At 43.0% G+C, this 15,777-nt stretch overlaps 1 protein-coding gene across 1 annotated transcript; it reads right to left on the bottom strand.

The window, feature by feature from the left end:
• Positions 1 to 13,439: 13,439 nt before the first annotated feature.
• snx10b (sorting nexin 10b) lies at positions 13,440 to 15,160 on the bottom strand. Its single transcript, XM_085365771.1, has 6 exons — positions 15,058 to 15,160; positions 14,694 to 14,780; positions 14,495 to 14,595; positions 14,287 to 14,388; positions 13,926 to 14,135; positions 13,440 to 13,825 (listed from the first exon to the last, which is right to left on the bottom strand). The coding sequence occupies exons 1-6, from the start codon at positions 15,088 to 15,090 to the stop codon at positions 13,714 to 13,716; spliced, it is 645 nt and encodes a 214-aa protein (XP_085221897.1). The 5' UTR covers positions 15,091 to 15,160; the 3' UTR covers positions 13,440 to 13,713.
• Positions 15,161 to 15,777: the final 617 nt, after the last annotated feature.

The following is a 15,777-nucleotide window of genomic DNA, read 5'->3' as shown; positions in this document are numbered from 1 at the left end:
TGTGACTTGAGGCCTGATTTCACTGTCTTGATCTGGTTCCAAAAGGTCAAACCTCTGTACCACCGGTGACGCCCCTTCAAGTCGAGACAAGAATGCCGGTCCAGAGAACCATATTGTGTTCTCAAGATGGTCTGCTGTGATAGACCGTGAGGCGATGTCTGCGGGGTTGTCTTCTGAGCAGACATATCGCCACTGCTGTGGCGTAGTGCTTCGTCTGATCCTCTGGACTCGGTTGCTCACGTATACATAAAACCTTCTCTTCTCATTGTAGATATATCCGAGCACCACCTTACTGTCTGTGTAGTAGGTGACTGCGTCAAATACAATGTCTATTTCGGAGGTGATGACCTCAGACAGAGTTACTGCCATGACTGCTGCACAAAGCTCCAACCGAGGTATAGTATGCTCTGGACGTGGGGCCAGTTTGGCTTTACTTGCAACCAATCTAGTGCAGCATCCCCCATCTGCATCCACAGTCTTCAAGTAGGCAACGGCAGCTACTGCTTTCTCTGAGGCATCTGAGAAGACACAGAGTTCTGTTAACTTGACAGTAGATGGTGACATGTTTGAGTATGGTCGGGGGATCCTCAGATGTCTTAACTCCTGCAGAGAATCTCTCCAACTTTCCCACACCTTTTCCTTTTCTGCTGGTAATGGGGTGTCCCAATCTGAAGATTGTGAGGCCAGTTCTCGAAGCAGCAGTTTCCCTTGAATTGTCACGGGGGAGACGAATCCTAGAGGATCGTACAGGCTGTTCACCGTTGAGAGAACTCCTCGTTGAGTGAATGCCTTTCTCTCGTCCTGGACGCGGTAAGTAAAACAGTCTGAATCCAAGTCCCAGTACAGCCCAAGGCTACGCTGCATTGGTAGAGTGTCAGCAGTAAGGTCCAAATCTTTCAGGTCTGTGGCATGATCTTCACTGGGAAAGGCCTTCATGACCTCCTTGCTGTTCGAAGCCAGCTTATGCAGCCTAAGGTTAGAGCGAGCCAGCATTTTTTGAGTTCTTTTGAGCAGGTCGATAGCTGCGTCTGTTGTGGGCAAGGACTTTAACCCGTCATCTACGTAAAAGTCACGAGTGACAAACTGTTCTACGTCCTCCCCATACTCCTTCCGGCCTTCCTGTGCTGCACGTCTAAGACAGTAGATAGCCACAGCCGGCGAAGGACTATTTCCAAAGACGTGCACGTTCATACGGAACTCCATAATCTCTTTCTCTGGGTTGTTCTCTTTAAACCAGAGGAACCTGAGGAAGTTCCGGTCTTCAGGACGCACCTTGAAACAATGAAACATCTGTTGCACGTCCACAGTGAAGGCGATCTGTTCTTTCCGAAACCGAAGGAGGACTCCTACCAGGGTGTTGTTGAGGTCTGGTCCCGTTAGGAGTACTTGGTTCAGAGACAAACCTTTGTGCTGGGCACTGGAGTCGAAGACGACTCTTATTTGGGAGGGCTTCTTGGGATGGTAAACCCCAAAACAAGGTAGGTACCAATGCTCCTCATTAGGCTTCAGAGGTGGGGCTTCTTCAGCGTGCCCATTCTGAAAGATCTTTGCCATGAACGAGACAAACTCTTCCTTCATTTTAGGCTTCCTTCTGAAGGACCGCTGTAGAGATTTGAGACGTTCAAGTGCTTGCTCGTGGTTATGAGGGAGCTTTGGTCGTAGAGATCTGAAAGGCAGGGGAGCCACCCACCTGTTTTCTTGGTCCTTATAGACCTCTTGCTCCATGATGTGGATGAACTGTCCGTCCTCGATTGAAGGAGCTTCTTTGTCGTCGTCCTTTGTTGTCTGGAACACATTACAGTCTAAGGTGGCCCATTTCTCACTAGCAGGGAGATGTTTGCATGTTAGGGGAAATGAGGGGGAGCTACCACTACTATACTTCTCTTTTACATAGTAATCGTTTGGGCATGGCTGAAAGAGAGAAGGACGTCCATTTTTCAGTACGTTAGTGTAGCAAGAGCTGATAACCGTAGGTCTGTGGACATCTCCAATGCACACATCTCCTACAATAACCCAACCCAGATCCAACTTCTGGGCATAGGGTGCGTTTTGTGGGCCATTCACTTGTCTTCTGACCTTATGAACTCTGATGATATCTCTGCCTAGCAAGAGCAGGATGGAAGCTTGGGAGTCCAGCTTTGGAATGTGTTTTGCAAGGGCCTTCAAATGACTGTGGTTTAATGCTACCTCTGGTGTTGGTATTTCTGCGCGGTTATTTGGGATCTCGTTGCATTCAATCAGTGACGGCAAAGAGAGTGTGACACTCCCGTTAATGGGTTCGATCACAAAGCCACGTGCTTGTCTGCCTTCTGTCTCTTGTGTTCCGGCACATGTCTTCAAAGTGTATGGTGAAGGAGGCCCTGCAATGTTGAATAGGTCGAAAAACTCGGTACGTGCAAGTGATCTGTTGCTCTGATCATCTAATATTGTGTATACCGTAACTGCAGCTTCAGGGCAGTCGGTTGGGTACACCCTGGTCAGACATATTTTTGAGCAGGAACGCCCTGCGGGATAATTTCCGCAGACCTCAGTACATGCTGTGGAAACATCACCTTCATTCAGGTTGGAATTTCCCTCCCCGCCCTGATCTGGTGCGGAATGTGCTGTGTTGGTGGACCATGGGGCAGATCCAGGGTGGAGGGCTGCAATGTGGCTCTTGCTTCCACACTCTGAGCAGGAGATGTCGTCTTCACAATTCCTTGCCAAATGTGTGGCTCTGCAGCACCTGTAACATATTCCGTACCTTTTTAAGAGTGCTTTCCTTTCTTCCATTGGCTTCTCTCTAAACCCGCGACACCTGGGTAAGGGGTGGGGTTTGTTGTGTAGCGGGCAGCGCTCTGCTGGATCATCTCTAGTGGATGACTCGCTTCCAGATTGGGTGCGAAACGATGCAGTCCTTGTACCGTTGAAAAGGGGCCGAGGATCCGGCGAGACCCTCGTTTTAAAAACTGCCACAGCTTTGTGACCTTCGGCTTTAGACGATTGCTTACTGCCTAATAACTCACTACTGTATGCTGTCTGTGTGAGGCCAGGGTCGTTGCGCATCCGTGCTTCCCGACACACAAAGTCTACAAAGAAACCGAATGGGGGATAGGGAGCCCCGCGATCTTCTTTGTACTTAAAGCCTAAAGAAAGCCATTTTTCCTGGAGATAAAATGGCAGCTTCTGGACGACAGGGGTAACACCACGAGGGGTATCCAGATAACTAAGCCCAAGCAAGTCACCATCTTCTTTGGCAGCCTGTATCTCCGACAGCAAGTCTCCCAGCTCTCTTAGTTTACGACCATCTCTGTTTGGAATCTTGGGAAAGTTGTCTAATCTTTTCAAAAAGGCACCCTCGATGACCTCTGGTGCACCGTAGCACTCATTAAGCCTGTCCCACATAGCTCTGAGTCCGTTAGCTGGTTGGTTCGCATACACGGATCGTATTCGTCTGGCATGTTCAGCTGAGTCCTTACCTAGCCATTTCACGAGGAGGTCAAGCTGTTCACTTGGTGAGAGGTTGAGACCTCTGATGGCATTCATAAACGATGCTTTCCAGGCTCTGTAGCATTCGGGACGGTCGTTGAAGTGAAGGAGCCCTGTAGTCACCAGTTCACGTTGAGCCATAAATCTAACAAGGTCTGACATGTTCTGCTCCATTTCTAGTGGAGTGTACAGTGGGCCCCTTTCCCGGCATGTGGTCTCATGTGGGTGACCGGAGTTGTCTGGGGTTGTGATATACGCCGCGCCGGTGTAGCCGCTGTCCAGAGGCTGTCGTGCATAATTGACCGTTGGTTCTTGTTTAGGGGTGTAGGTCTCACTTTGATCAGCTTTGCCTGGGAAATGATCCTTTAGATTTGCTATTATGGGTGTGGTTTGGGTTTGGATGTGTGGTGTCGCAACTGGCTTGAGGCTTGGTCGAAAATGTACATCAGATCCTGGCGTAAAGATCTTGGAGTAGGAGTCTATGGTCGGTGAATGCTGAAGGAGTTTCGTCTCCGTGTTATCATTGGAGGTTTCTAGAATGGGCGTGGTTTGGCTGCCGTGTGAGGCACCCTTCACATATTCTCTTGTGTGCGTTACTGGGTCGTCAGCAGGAACATCTATCTCACTAAGACCCTCGCCATCATCTTGGATCGCTGCAGCCTCCAAAACTTCTGCTTTTGCTTCTGCAGCTGCAGCCCTTTTTTCCATGCGTACTTTATCTAATGACGCTTCAAGACGTATTTTTCGAAGCTGCATAGAAGCTTCCAGTTCCGCTTGCTGCAGCTTCAGATCGTTCTCTTTATCCACAAATGCTGCTTCAGCCTTAGCCGCCTCAGCTTCTGCACGTGCTTGTGCAGCGGCTGCCTTACTTGCAGCTGAGCTCCTGGTATGCCTGGAGGAGCCAGATATATTAGATCTGGTTTTCATTGATGCGCTGGTTCTCTGCGACATGTTGCTGTCGATTGGATTTCTTCCTACATCTGAGCTGTTTCCGGAGGATAGCTCTAATTGCTGTCCAGTTCCCCACGAGACTGGTCTTTGAGAGGCTGTCGTTTTACTGTAATGTCCTCTGCCTCTAACGCCTTGCTAGAGTCGACATTCAGACTAAACTCCTCTTCAAAATGACCACGCAGACAAGAGGGTTTGACTTCACTCCCTTTACTTAGGCCAGTTGAAGTAGGGTAAAACTGAGAAACAACATGACATGAAATGCTCTTAGAAACCATAGATGAGGAGAAATACACAATAACAGTACAATGACTTGTTTAGCCGAAAGCGTTAGCTAATTCCCTCTTTACAAACGTTTCTATTAAGCAAACACTGCAATCACATTTCTTCAAGTAGATTGTTCATTAGTAAAGATGGAACAGAATTACATACCGACAATGCCCTTAAAGACCGTCTTAAGGGAGACAAATGCCACTACAGCAGCGGACGGGAGAACGGGAGAAGTCCTTTCCCCAAACAATAACATGCGCTTTCTGATGACATCATAGAACAGAGACGGATTTGAGCACGTTACACCAGGTCATGCCAAAAGGGGGCACTAAAGAGTAACTTTCTCAGGGAAAATCTATTTAAACAGAATACGGTTACATGGTGACAGAACAGGCGATATTTAAACCTGGGTGTACACTAAAGACGTGTATAGGGTCTCCTGGTTACAAAAATATTTATTTATTTTAAAATGACTTTATTCATCTGCTCAGCACTTTTTGCTCCAATCTTCAAAGGGACACTTTTTATTTTATGGCACCTGAGAGACTTGCCTGGGCAGAGGATCGCAGCGTGGCAGATGGTTGCTCGTGCTGCATGCCTGAGTGAAATGGTTGAGGTGCACTAATAAGACAGCCACCCACACAGATCGTATGGATGCTTATCGCCCTCTGAGGGGCTGTTTGACAGCAGGCGAGGTGGTTGCGGCTGGGCATATCCCTCTGAGGTTACATACGTACTGTACATATCTTTTTACAGTCTCCTCACTGAATGAAATACCAAAGCTATGTTTTTATATATGCTCATTTTTGGTTTGATACAGACAAAGATTCCTTGTCAAGGTTTCTCAAGGTTGTGAGAAAATGGGCAGGGAAAATGCATTCATTAACCGATAACTCACTGCATCGTTCCCTTCATCTTCCCTCTATTTTTTCTCCCTTTTCTGTGTCTCTCTATTTTGTTCTTCTTGAGTGATGAGCTCGTCCTCTGTCCTCTGGGTGACATTCAAAGACAACATAAATCCTGCCCTTTATGGTATAGTGCAGCGATAAAGCTTCTCTACTAATTGGCGATGTAATGAATTACCATAATGAGTTATTGAATATAGAGAGGAAATGCTTTTGTCTTAGGGCAGAGAAAGAATGCATAATCAAATAATGCAATATTCTGCCATATAGATGTCCAAAATTGTGATGACAATGCTCTGAAACGCTTCCATCAGGTTTTGGGCTTGTTGCTAAATTATGGGCTATAATGGCTAAACAAAAATATTTCCTTAGTGCTGACATAGCGTTCGTTTTAATGTTTGGCAATGGGTTAAGTTGCCAAAGGCAAGTAAGGCTAAATGTTGCCTCTCATTTTTATGTGCCAATAAAGGATTTCCTTAATGGATGTCAACCCCCCCCCCCCCCCCCCCCCCCCCCACATCTCCTGTTAGATTTGGACAGCCATATCCTCAGAATATACAGGGTCTTTTATTGCAATTTAACATCAAGATATAATGTTTCAAAGATAAATGTCACCATGCTATTAATCTGCCGGGCACTAAATTACACTAATGATACCAGAATATCACTAATTAATACTTTTAACCATAAAGCGACAATTCTGCCAGCCAAATGTGTATAGATTGAGCTGTTGAGTAATAATAAATAAAACTGGATTTACAGAGAAAGATGATGGAAATATAAAACGCATTTCCCTTCAGGTAAAAACACATTTGTAGTCATTTTCTGCTGATAATGACTGAGAGTTCAAAGAAGTTAATTCTGTTACAGGTGACAGTGTATTTTTTTCCCCCCAGTAAGACTTCTTTTGATGCTACTGCTCTCATAATTCGTGCCATGTGCAAACATAAATAACTCAGAAGAATAACGGTACACTAATATAACCCGCTCATCTTTGTTGATTATTATTATGCATCAGGCTTGTTGAGAAGGCTAAAGGCTTGATCTATACCACTTTGGAGAGGTAATTTTGATCAAGCTGTCAGCTGCTTCTTCTGCTCTTTAACCAGGTCACAGAGCAGTAGATCACAGCTTCATAGAGAGTTTCTGTCAGGCATAACAGAGTGTTATTTATGTGGTATCCCCTGGCATTTTGCAGGAAATGTATTACATCTCCAACTGGCCCTATGTCAGCATTCCATTAAAGCTTCTTTTCCTCAGTCTAAATCTTAAAATCTGAAATAGACACACTTTAAAGGTAAGTCACTCTTAATTGAGGTCAGTTTCTGTGAACATAACTCATAGCAGCTGACAAATTAAGGTTTTTTCCGCTGGCTCGTGACACTGTGGGACGATATGGTGTATTCAAAGTGAATGCTAATGACAATCACAGCAGGAAAACTCATATTTCTGGAAATTTGAAGCTTCGATTTTTTAAAAATTTATTTTAGTGGTTTTTTGATATCTACCATCTAATGTTATGAGCTGCAGAACAGGGTTAGCGGTGGGGCACTAAATATAGGTCTAGACAGGTCATTTATTAGAAGCACCACGCCCACTTTTCTCACATGTTATAGGTGTCTGCTCTCTCTTCGCGTTAATAGCCTTCTGGGTGCTGCAGACAGCGATGTCGAAAGAGGACTTGTATATTTCTGGAGCGGGTGACAGATGTGGCTCCAACGTCCGAAAGTCACATTTCCTGGCCTCAAAAACCTCACCATCAACCCCCTACTTGATACTATGATTAGCACCATCACATCTAAGCTGGTGTTTTCACTAATGAAGCTGTTAATGGTGTGGCAATGATTGTCAGCCCTCTCATTTACTGTATACATCAACGTTTCAAGCAGTTCGTGTTTCAAGGGTGTGGAGTCCAGGCTGTCAGGCAGGTTAGAGCTATGTGCTGACATGTCACTCAAAATAAATCAGGCTTATCAAAGTGACAGGTGTTTGTCCACCTGCTATAAACATCTCCCACACCTCGCTCCTGCTCCATCTCTTCATAGATTATTTATAATGCTGCAGCCTCCATAGCCCAGCCCTGTTTACTCTCTTGTTGTGGCTCTAATATCAGGTCAGTGCTCTGCTGCTGATTTACTATACTAGTTAGCGAGGTGAGTAATGACCCGGGATGGTTTGGGAGGATAGTTTGTAATCAAAGGAGGTCAGAGATGCAAGCGATGTTCTAACTGTAATTACAGCCCTGTGTACCCCTTTCACCCACATACACTGCAGCTGTCTGCCTCTCAGTGCTGCGTAAAAGAATCACCCCCCATCTCTTGCCAGCTCCTCTTTTACTGCCCTGAGTTAGATGCCCCTGGTTGTAATGACCCCACCTTTAAGTTGAGGTCCCATCTCAGTGTCAGGTCTTTATATAGCAGCAGTTTTCAAGACAGCCCTCCAGCAGTGGAAGTGAAGGCGTGAGGTTTGAATTACAAGAGCTTGCTGAGCTAACTGAGGCACTGGATAGCAGATTGTTGCCATCACTCCCATTTAGTGTCAGCTTTGGCATGTATCCAGGCTCGGGTCCTGCCAAGCTAACCTGAACTCATTTAGTGCCCAAAGTACACACAGAGGTATTCATCATTACACTGTGACAAGACCACATCTTCATAAGTAAGAACACTGCGGTAAGATTCACATTCAGATTGATTGATTCAGACATTTTAAGTTATTCAGTTTTACTGCTTTATATTTTTTGTATTCTTCTCTTCTCATCCTATTTATAATACAGTACGTATTATATAGAGGAAAATAAAGAGGCAATGAGATAAAATGTTATGGTGCCATTCATCCTCATATCCACATTATGAGGAAAACCCATGCACTACAAGGAGAATGTCTACAGGTGCATGACCTATCTGCTGTGAGGCAACTGAGCTAACCAGCCGGCACGATAAACAACTTAAATATGGTAATGTACTTTCAATTAATTCAATGTCCTCTCCATAGCTTCCACCTACAGGTCACATGATGCCCCCAAAACCATCCTGCTGAAGAGGGCCAGAAGTTCTAACTTCACAAAGCTAGACAGTAGAGCTATGACACTGTGTCATTACATTGTTTGCATATACTGCTCCCAAAGGTCAAGAACAAGCATCCACGCTCCAGTGGCGGTGTATATTTAACATCCAGAGTGTTGGTAACTTTTAAGTAAGACTTTATGTGTGTTAACCACGTCTGCACAACTTCAGACTTCCTGGTGTGACAGTCCATATCATTTTACGTGCATATTAATGAATTTGACATAGGTCTATTATTAAGGGTACCATGAATAATAATCATTCAAATTTAGGATACTCATTACATATGTATTACATGAGTAGCAGGTGGGGTAATTTGAGTAATTTGTGGCTATATGCAGATATTGGGATGATGGACGGTGTCTGAAGAAGACAAGCTGAGCCGGTCAGTGGATCTACTGCAGAGTAAGGAGAATTTAGGCTCATCATAAAAGATTTCTCCTTGCCTCTTATTTCACTTGGACATTTTTATGTTTTTTTTATTTTCTACCTCATTGCAGCCGTGAGCTGCCTGCTGATTTACACACACTGCCAGTGAAGCTCAGAGGCCGCGAGAGATGGTGCCCTCTACCCCTCCGTTTTTCCCCCTTCTTTCTCCACCCTATGTCGTCTTCTCACTGCCACCACTGGCAGTTTCTCTGTTCCCTGAAATGGGTCTGACCAAAGAGCTCCCCCTCTACTCATACCTCATCCCTAACAAGACATTTCGTCTGGAGGGTTTGCTATTTACACATGATCTTGTGACACACAAAAGGCTCTGTTCCCCTGTGCCAAGATGCGAATGCATGCAAAAATGTACTACACATCTCCCTCTCTTTCTGTCTTCATCTATCGGTTGAGCTATTGGTCAACCTATGTACTAACAATCATTACACAAGGACTTTTGATTTGATTTGATTTGATATACCTTTATTAGTCCCACAAGGGGAAATTTCATAAGGCTGCCGACCTATTGCACGCAATGGCGGCTTCTATATTTTTTGCAGTTTAAAGAATTTGTACTTCCAATAACACAGCAAACCTGCAGCTGGTGGCTTTGGAGGCTGTTTGTATGGGAAACAGTACAAAACAACCTGTTCCTATGCCAATGAAATGATCACAAGTTTACACGACTATGAACTGTAATAAAAAAAGAAAGAAAAAAAAAGACTAAAAATATTTAGTTTCTTGTCATTTCAATTTAAGGAGTTACCTACTAAATTATCATCTATTCATTTTTTTTTTTACCTAATTCTAAGTCAAAGTTAACAATTTAGAAAACTCAGTCAAAGCACTTTATTTTAATATGGATTCATGCATACTTTATAAAAAATGTTATCAAATTTAGATTTAGCAGTTAATCTAAGATGCATGTTTTTGCACCGAGGGAGGACACCTATGTAGGCGCAGGGAGAACATGCAAACTCCACACAGGAAGGCCCCACCAGGGGAACAATGCCCTTCCACCAGTGTGTGAATGTGAGAGTGAATGAATAGTGGAATTGTACAGCGCTTTGAGGTTCTCAAAAAGCGCTATATTCTCATGCTATGCTAACATTAAAAAAACAATAGATGCCAAAAGAATAAAGACCCCTGTTTGTACAACCTGCAGGCATATGTTCCTTTCTATAAAACGAAGGGATTATTTCATTGATTAATGAACATTTGTGATTATATATGATCAAACACATTTGCTCTTTTAAGACAAAGTCCCTCCTTGTCATACATCTGTTTTTAAGATGCACAAACCAAAGGAAACACATCTAATTTTACACACCATATTATTTGAGGAAATTACCCAGCAATGATCTCATCTTTTTTTCCCTCCCTCAAGCCGATGCGCTCAAGGCAGAGGAGCTAGTTTCATGCTGATCAGCTCTGATTCTAGGGGATGGGAAGCTGGTGCATGCCTTGGTACAGTGATCACGTCGGTTCCCTGTAATTGCTACATCTACACATCAACAGGCGACACCATTTGCAGGGGAAATAGCAGGTTTAGCTATACAGAACTCAGAAAAGGTAAGGCTGCAGAATTTGATGGATGGCTTGTGTCATCTCATTTTCATCTGTGACATTTGAGTGACACAGAAAAATGTTTCAACCCTGAAGATTTTTTTTTCCTTTTTGTTTTTGCTTTTTGGTCAAACTGAGGGTAGGTTTGGCTTTTGAATGTGCACATGCACAGACACACACACACACACATAGAAGGACAGAGGCACACACAGCTGCAAGGACAGATGTAAAAATCCTGTTTTGGCTGTCAGGTTGTGGAAGCTTTGTGGCCCACAGTAAATCAGCACTCAGTACTGGCATGAAATGTAAGAGACCTTGAAAAATGTTCCGTTTCTTATTAACGCTTCAGTAAATCCCCAGCTCCAAAATCTGCCTATAGTGGAAAAACACGCCGTATCGCCTGCGTGTGCTGTTGTCATATCACCAATAATGTATATTCATGGTATCGTTTTGTTTAGGCATCAGCCCCTGTCCACTGGCAGTGCAGCTGGCTTTCTCTGATATCGACTCATCCTGGTTCAACGGAGTTGCAGTCACAGAGATTTAATATCTCAAATGGTGCTGAGCTCCTATTGCTACTAATGGATTCTGTATAATGTGGCACTTAAAATGCATGAGCAGGCTCTGATTTATCTGTAATTTGCCTCCACTGGAGCATATCTCCCTCATTTCTTCCATTTGTTTTTGGCTTTGTAGACATACCCTGATTGGGATTTCATATTGTCACATGTTTGACAGTTTGGTTAATTCCAAAAGATAAAATGTTTACTTTTGCTTATTCTGATGCGGTGTTAATTACAAATCAGATGTAATAGCAAGTCAAGCATGTGATCATAGACATTAGATGTGGTTTATTTGAGCTGTTGTGGCAGAAAGACATGCTGACTTGGTCTGAGGCAGATGGGTCTCTCCCAGAGGGGCCATTTTCATTTATTTGGTCTTCGACTACTTTATGTGTCAAACAATAAGCATACTAATTAGATTACGCACAGTGAGGGTATTTGCCCAGGGAGAGTGAAATTTCATCTTCTACTTCTTCTTCATTTATTGTCCCGCTGTTTTCACTCCAGCTGACCACACTGGGGGTCACACAACATGGAGCAGGGAGCCACTAGCAATTGATCTGATGGGTTTAAATGTCTCCTTGTTGTCATGGTAGCAGAACTGCAGCGGCAGGGTAGGCTCAAGGTTAACGGCCAGTGGATCGGAGTACTGAACCATCAAATGATGGGTCAATACTGCAGGACGGGTCAAATTGAAACTAGCAAATGGAAACATTTCAATCCACAAGACTGCTAGTGACAAAAAGGAGTTTGCAGTCACAAAGCTCTGCAAAGGGAACTTAGTTCATTGTGCAACCTGCAACTCCAAAGCTCCCCAAGATTACTTCTTCCCTTTTACATTTTTGGCATCTCTTACACTAGCATCTCAAGGGCTGTGATACAGCCTTCATTGGTTTCATTAATATTATGAAACTGATGAGTCTAAAATGTTTTAATTAATTAAAATTTACATGACAGCTTTTCTTTTCTTTTTTTAACAGACAAAGTAATTTAATTCTGAATGACTGAAGTTTATTTTTAAAATACCCACACAATACCCAAAATGTTGCATCTTTAACTTCAAGAATTCCTTCAAACACTGACATGATACAGTGTAGCATTTTACATAGGCTTCTTAAAAGTCTGTCAGGGTGACATGCAACAATATTGGAAAGTCAGATATCATTAGACTGAACAGTTCCTGTTTAAATAGCTTCTTTGCAAGCTATTTGCAGGAAGACAAGACAAACATTTTTCAAAATTTATTAAGTGGAAATAGTGAAAAACATTCATATGTTTGCACTTGAACACCTACACCTTTGTCCGAAGGTGCAAAATACTGCTGACTACACGTCAAGCATTGGTAATGGTTGCACATACATATATTTCACTATAGTAGATGCAAATGAATACATATCTACTGGATGCGCATCTTTCAGAAATGTGTCCCACCTTCCCGTGGCAGCTCGGTCGGCGGCTGTTCATCTCAGTGTGTTTAAGATGACGTCACTGCTCTGTTCTTTCTAACATAAGCCTACTATCTCTTCCACCCTCTGAATTCACAATAAATCTCACCCAGCTGCTGCAGAGGAAAAAACCAAAGTAAGCAAAACACTTCATCTAATGAGTTTTACAGATATGTCAGTTTGTCCACTCCCTTTACTCGTTATTACATCTGCAATAAAATAAAAAAAAAGCACGGTGGTGTTCACTGTGAGAGCAGGCGTGTGTGTTTACTAAACACACACGAACAGACACGCTGAGATGTGACTGCAGTAGGTGAGCTCAGACTAACAAAAGCAAAGGAGACAGGTAGAAAGGGTGTCTTGTCATTGCAGCTGGCATTTTGTTCAGCAGGGAGCAATGTAGCCTGTCTACCCGATAGCCCTCTCAGACAGGAGCAAGTCCATTGGGATCCCACAGGACCTCCTACCAGCCACACACCTGACAAGGGGGCTGTCTAAAAACTCTGCAGAGACCCTATTACACATGTCATACTGCTAAGCACTGCGGTGGCCACCAGATGACAAGCTTTCCACACCCTTCCCTTGATTGGGAGTGAAGCACAGAGAGGAGAACAAAAGGCTTTCACTGCACTCATATCTGACCAGTTTCAGTCTCAATGACCAAAATTCAAGCAATGTTTATGAAGCAAAGATTATACAAACGCATTGCTGTTACAACACTGCCATCTTCAGGCAAATTGTTGGTACAACTTTGTATTTATTCAGACAATCTGAGAACGTGCAGGTAGATATGTAGATAGATATAAATGTAGATAGATAATAGATATGTAATATACAAGAGGTAATTTTTTATTATTATTTACTGTGCAAATTTCAAACTAAAACGTCTCATCAAGAACACAAGAAGCTGTGACATTTTTTTAAATAAATGAAATAATTAAGACGAGACATGTTAAGTGCAGTAACAGGTTTACGGTAATAGCTTTTTCCTTCGCTCATCCAAAACATTGTATGGGTGCAGAGACTCCCACATTCTGTCAGCAGTATGAAGATGATGCTTTCATGTAGAACGAGATAAGCAGCTCAGCTCTTCCTCCTGGCTTGTTTCAATGAGATCAAGAGAAGAAGCTTCCAAATCTTTAATCTTGTGTTCTGGATCCCTACCCTCGGAGCTGGAAAAAAAAAGACAATTTAGTGAATTAGGTAGAGTGAAACTGACTTCTAAAGACTTTCAGTTCTACTCATGCGGTGAGATCAGATCTTTTTTTTTACCTATCTGAGTCAGAGTCACAGGAAATTTTGAGGTTATTGTGCAGATCCTCTTCTGAGTGGAATCTCCGGAGGCCGCAGCGTTGCACAGCCTGAACCACAGAGTAGTGCGTCCTTCCAGCAGCGCAGGCCTCTATCATAGGCACGCTAAGCTGTGACTGTAGGAAAAGGTGAAGGCAGCTGTCGGACAGCAGCAGAGGGTTCTGAAGGACTCTGAAAAAAATTTGGGAAAAATAAACACTTTAAAACTTTGCCCGGTATTACCTTTAGAAAGAGTCAGTCATGTGGTCCCGTGTTTGTACTCCAGTTTTTGTTTGACTAGGTCAAAGTTCATAAATGCATTGATCTTTGGGTTCTCACGTACTGTTCCAAAAATTTCTGGAGCCCTTTCATTCGATCAGTGATCTGCTGAGCGTTATTAAGACTGAAGAAAGGGTTTTTAGGGGGCAGCCCTGGTACATGTACCCTGGAAAATCAACAACAAGAACAACAAAATGTCAGGAACAACTGAGCACACTACTTTAACTATGAGTAAGTAAACTTTAAATTCAAATCTCAGTGGATGAACTTACATTAGCATCGAATTTGCCTGCAGTTTTCGCCTGAGCCATACAAACTCACTGTATCTCCTTCTCACTTGTGAGATCTTCTTGGTGAAGCACACACTGTCGGTCTAAAACAGGACACCCCAGTGTCACACACATATCACAGTAAAAATGCCCTAAATGAAAGAATAACGATTCGACCAACTGTCTTAAGCATTTTACTTACATGTAAACAAATTTCATAGTCTATGTAGGCATGCCAGAAGTCATTCTTTTGCATCCGTGGGTCCCGTACCCAGACACTGATGACCTGCTGCATGGAGAAGGCAGGACAGAGACTGAAAGACTGAATGGAATGCACTGTGTTGTGAAAAAGGGAAGGATTATATTGGCAGATAGAGGAAGTAGAATGACTAACATCACACGAACCAGGATAGGAAAATCCAACAGAGAATGGTTTCATGCTTAGTACAAACACAGTTATTTTCAAAGTTGTGCCACAGTTTAAGGAAAACACGTGACTCCTAAAAGATCTTTCTTCTTGACAATTAAGAAACTCTGTCACATCCACAACACTAATTCAGACCTACCTGATTCTCCGTGCTGTCAGTTTCTTTTCTCATGATCTAAAAGATTCAATCTCAATAACCGTAAGTCAGATAGATAATGGTGGTCCTTAGCACTGCATTTGTGTCTTTTATTTCCACCTTTACAGGTTATGGAGCAAAGGTTTCAAAATAAAGTCACAAGACTGATATAAGCACCTCCCTCTAACTGTCAACTCAGCAAAACGAGCATTCCTAAATCGGAAGCATTGTTAGAGAACATGTGTCAGCACAACCAGATCAAAGCAGCTAAAGTTACAGGAAATCCATACTTTGTTAGAAAAAGAGACAACTGCTGTAGGTTTTTTTTTTTACACCATCACAGTGGATTTTACACGACACAATCAAGATATGATTGAAGTGGAGACTTTTGGCTTTAATTCACAAAAGTTTAACAAAAAGTTTAGTATTAACTGTTTATAAATTACAGCCATTTTTATACACAGTCTTCCATTTTAAGAGGCTCAAAGGTAACTGCTAGCAGTTTTGTGGCCAGGTGAGGCCTGTTCATTTGTTATTTTGTGACAAATGAAGTAGACAAAAGATCTGGCGTTAATTTAAAATGGTGAAAATGGTTTAGATTTTAAATATAAGGTCTAATGAGATGCCAATCTAAGTGAGGAAGGCCGTCATTAGGCTGAAAATGAAAAATAATCCTCTCATAGAGACAGCAAAAAATTTAAGAGAGGCCAAATCAACAATCTG

The sequence above is a fragment of the Diplotaxodon limnothrissa genome, linkage group LG11 (genome assembly GCF_057381915.1).
Source record: "Diplotaxodon limnothrissa isolate DT_005_m linkage group LG11, D_limnothrissa_male_GT1.1, whole genome shotgun sequence".
In the NCBI taxonomy this organism is placed as follows: domain Eukaryota; kingdom Metazoa; phylum Chordata; class Actinopteri; order Cichliformes; family Cichlidae; genus Diplotaxodon; species Diplotaxodon limnothrissa.
The sequence above is the reverse complement of the archived record's forward strand: the minus strand, read 5'-3'. Positions and strand labels throughout refer to the sequence as shown.

What these genes read in the sequence shown, in the direction of transcription:
- snx10b (XM_085365771.1), bottom strand. Translation starts at nt 15,090, where the DNA reads ATGAGAAAAGAAACTGACAGCACGGAGAATCAG. An exon ending in ACTATGAAATTTGTTTACAT is followed by an intron (nt 14,596 to 14,693) that starts GTAAGTAAAATG and finishes GTCCTGTTTTAG; the next exon opens with ACCGACAGTGTGTGCTTCAC. An exon ending in CTCCAGAAATTTTTGGAACA is followed by an intron (nt 14,136 to 14,286) that starts GTACGTGAGAAC and finishes AATTTTTTTCAG; the next exon opens with AGTCCTTCAGAACCCTCTGC.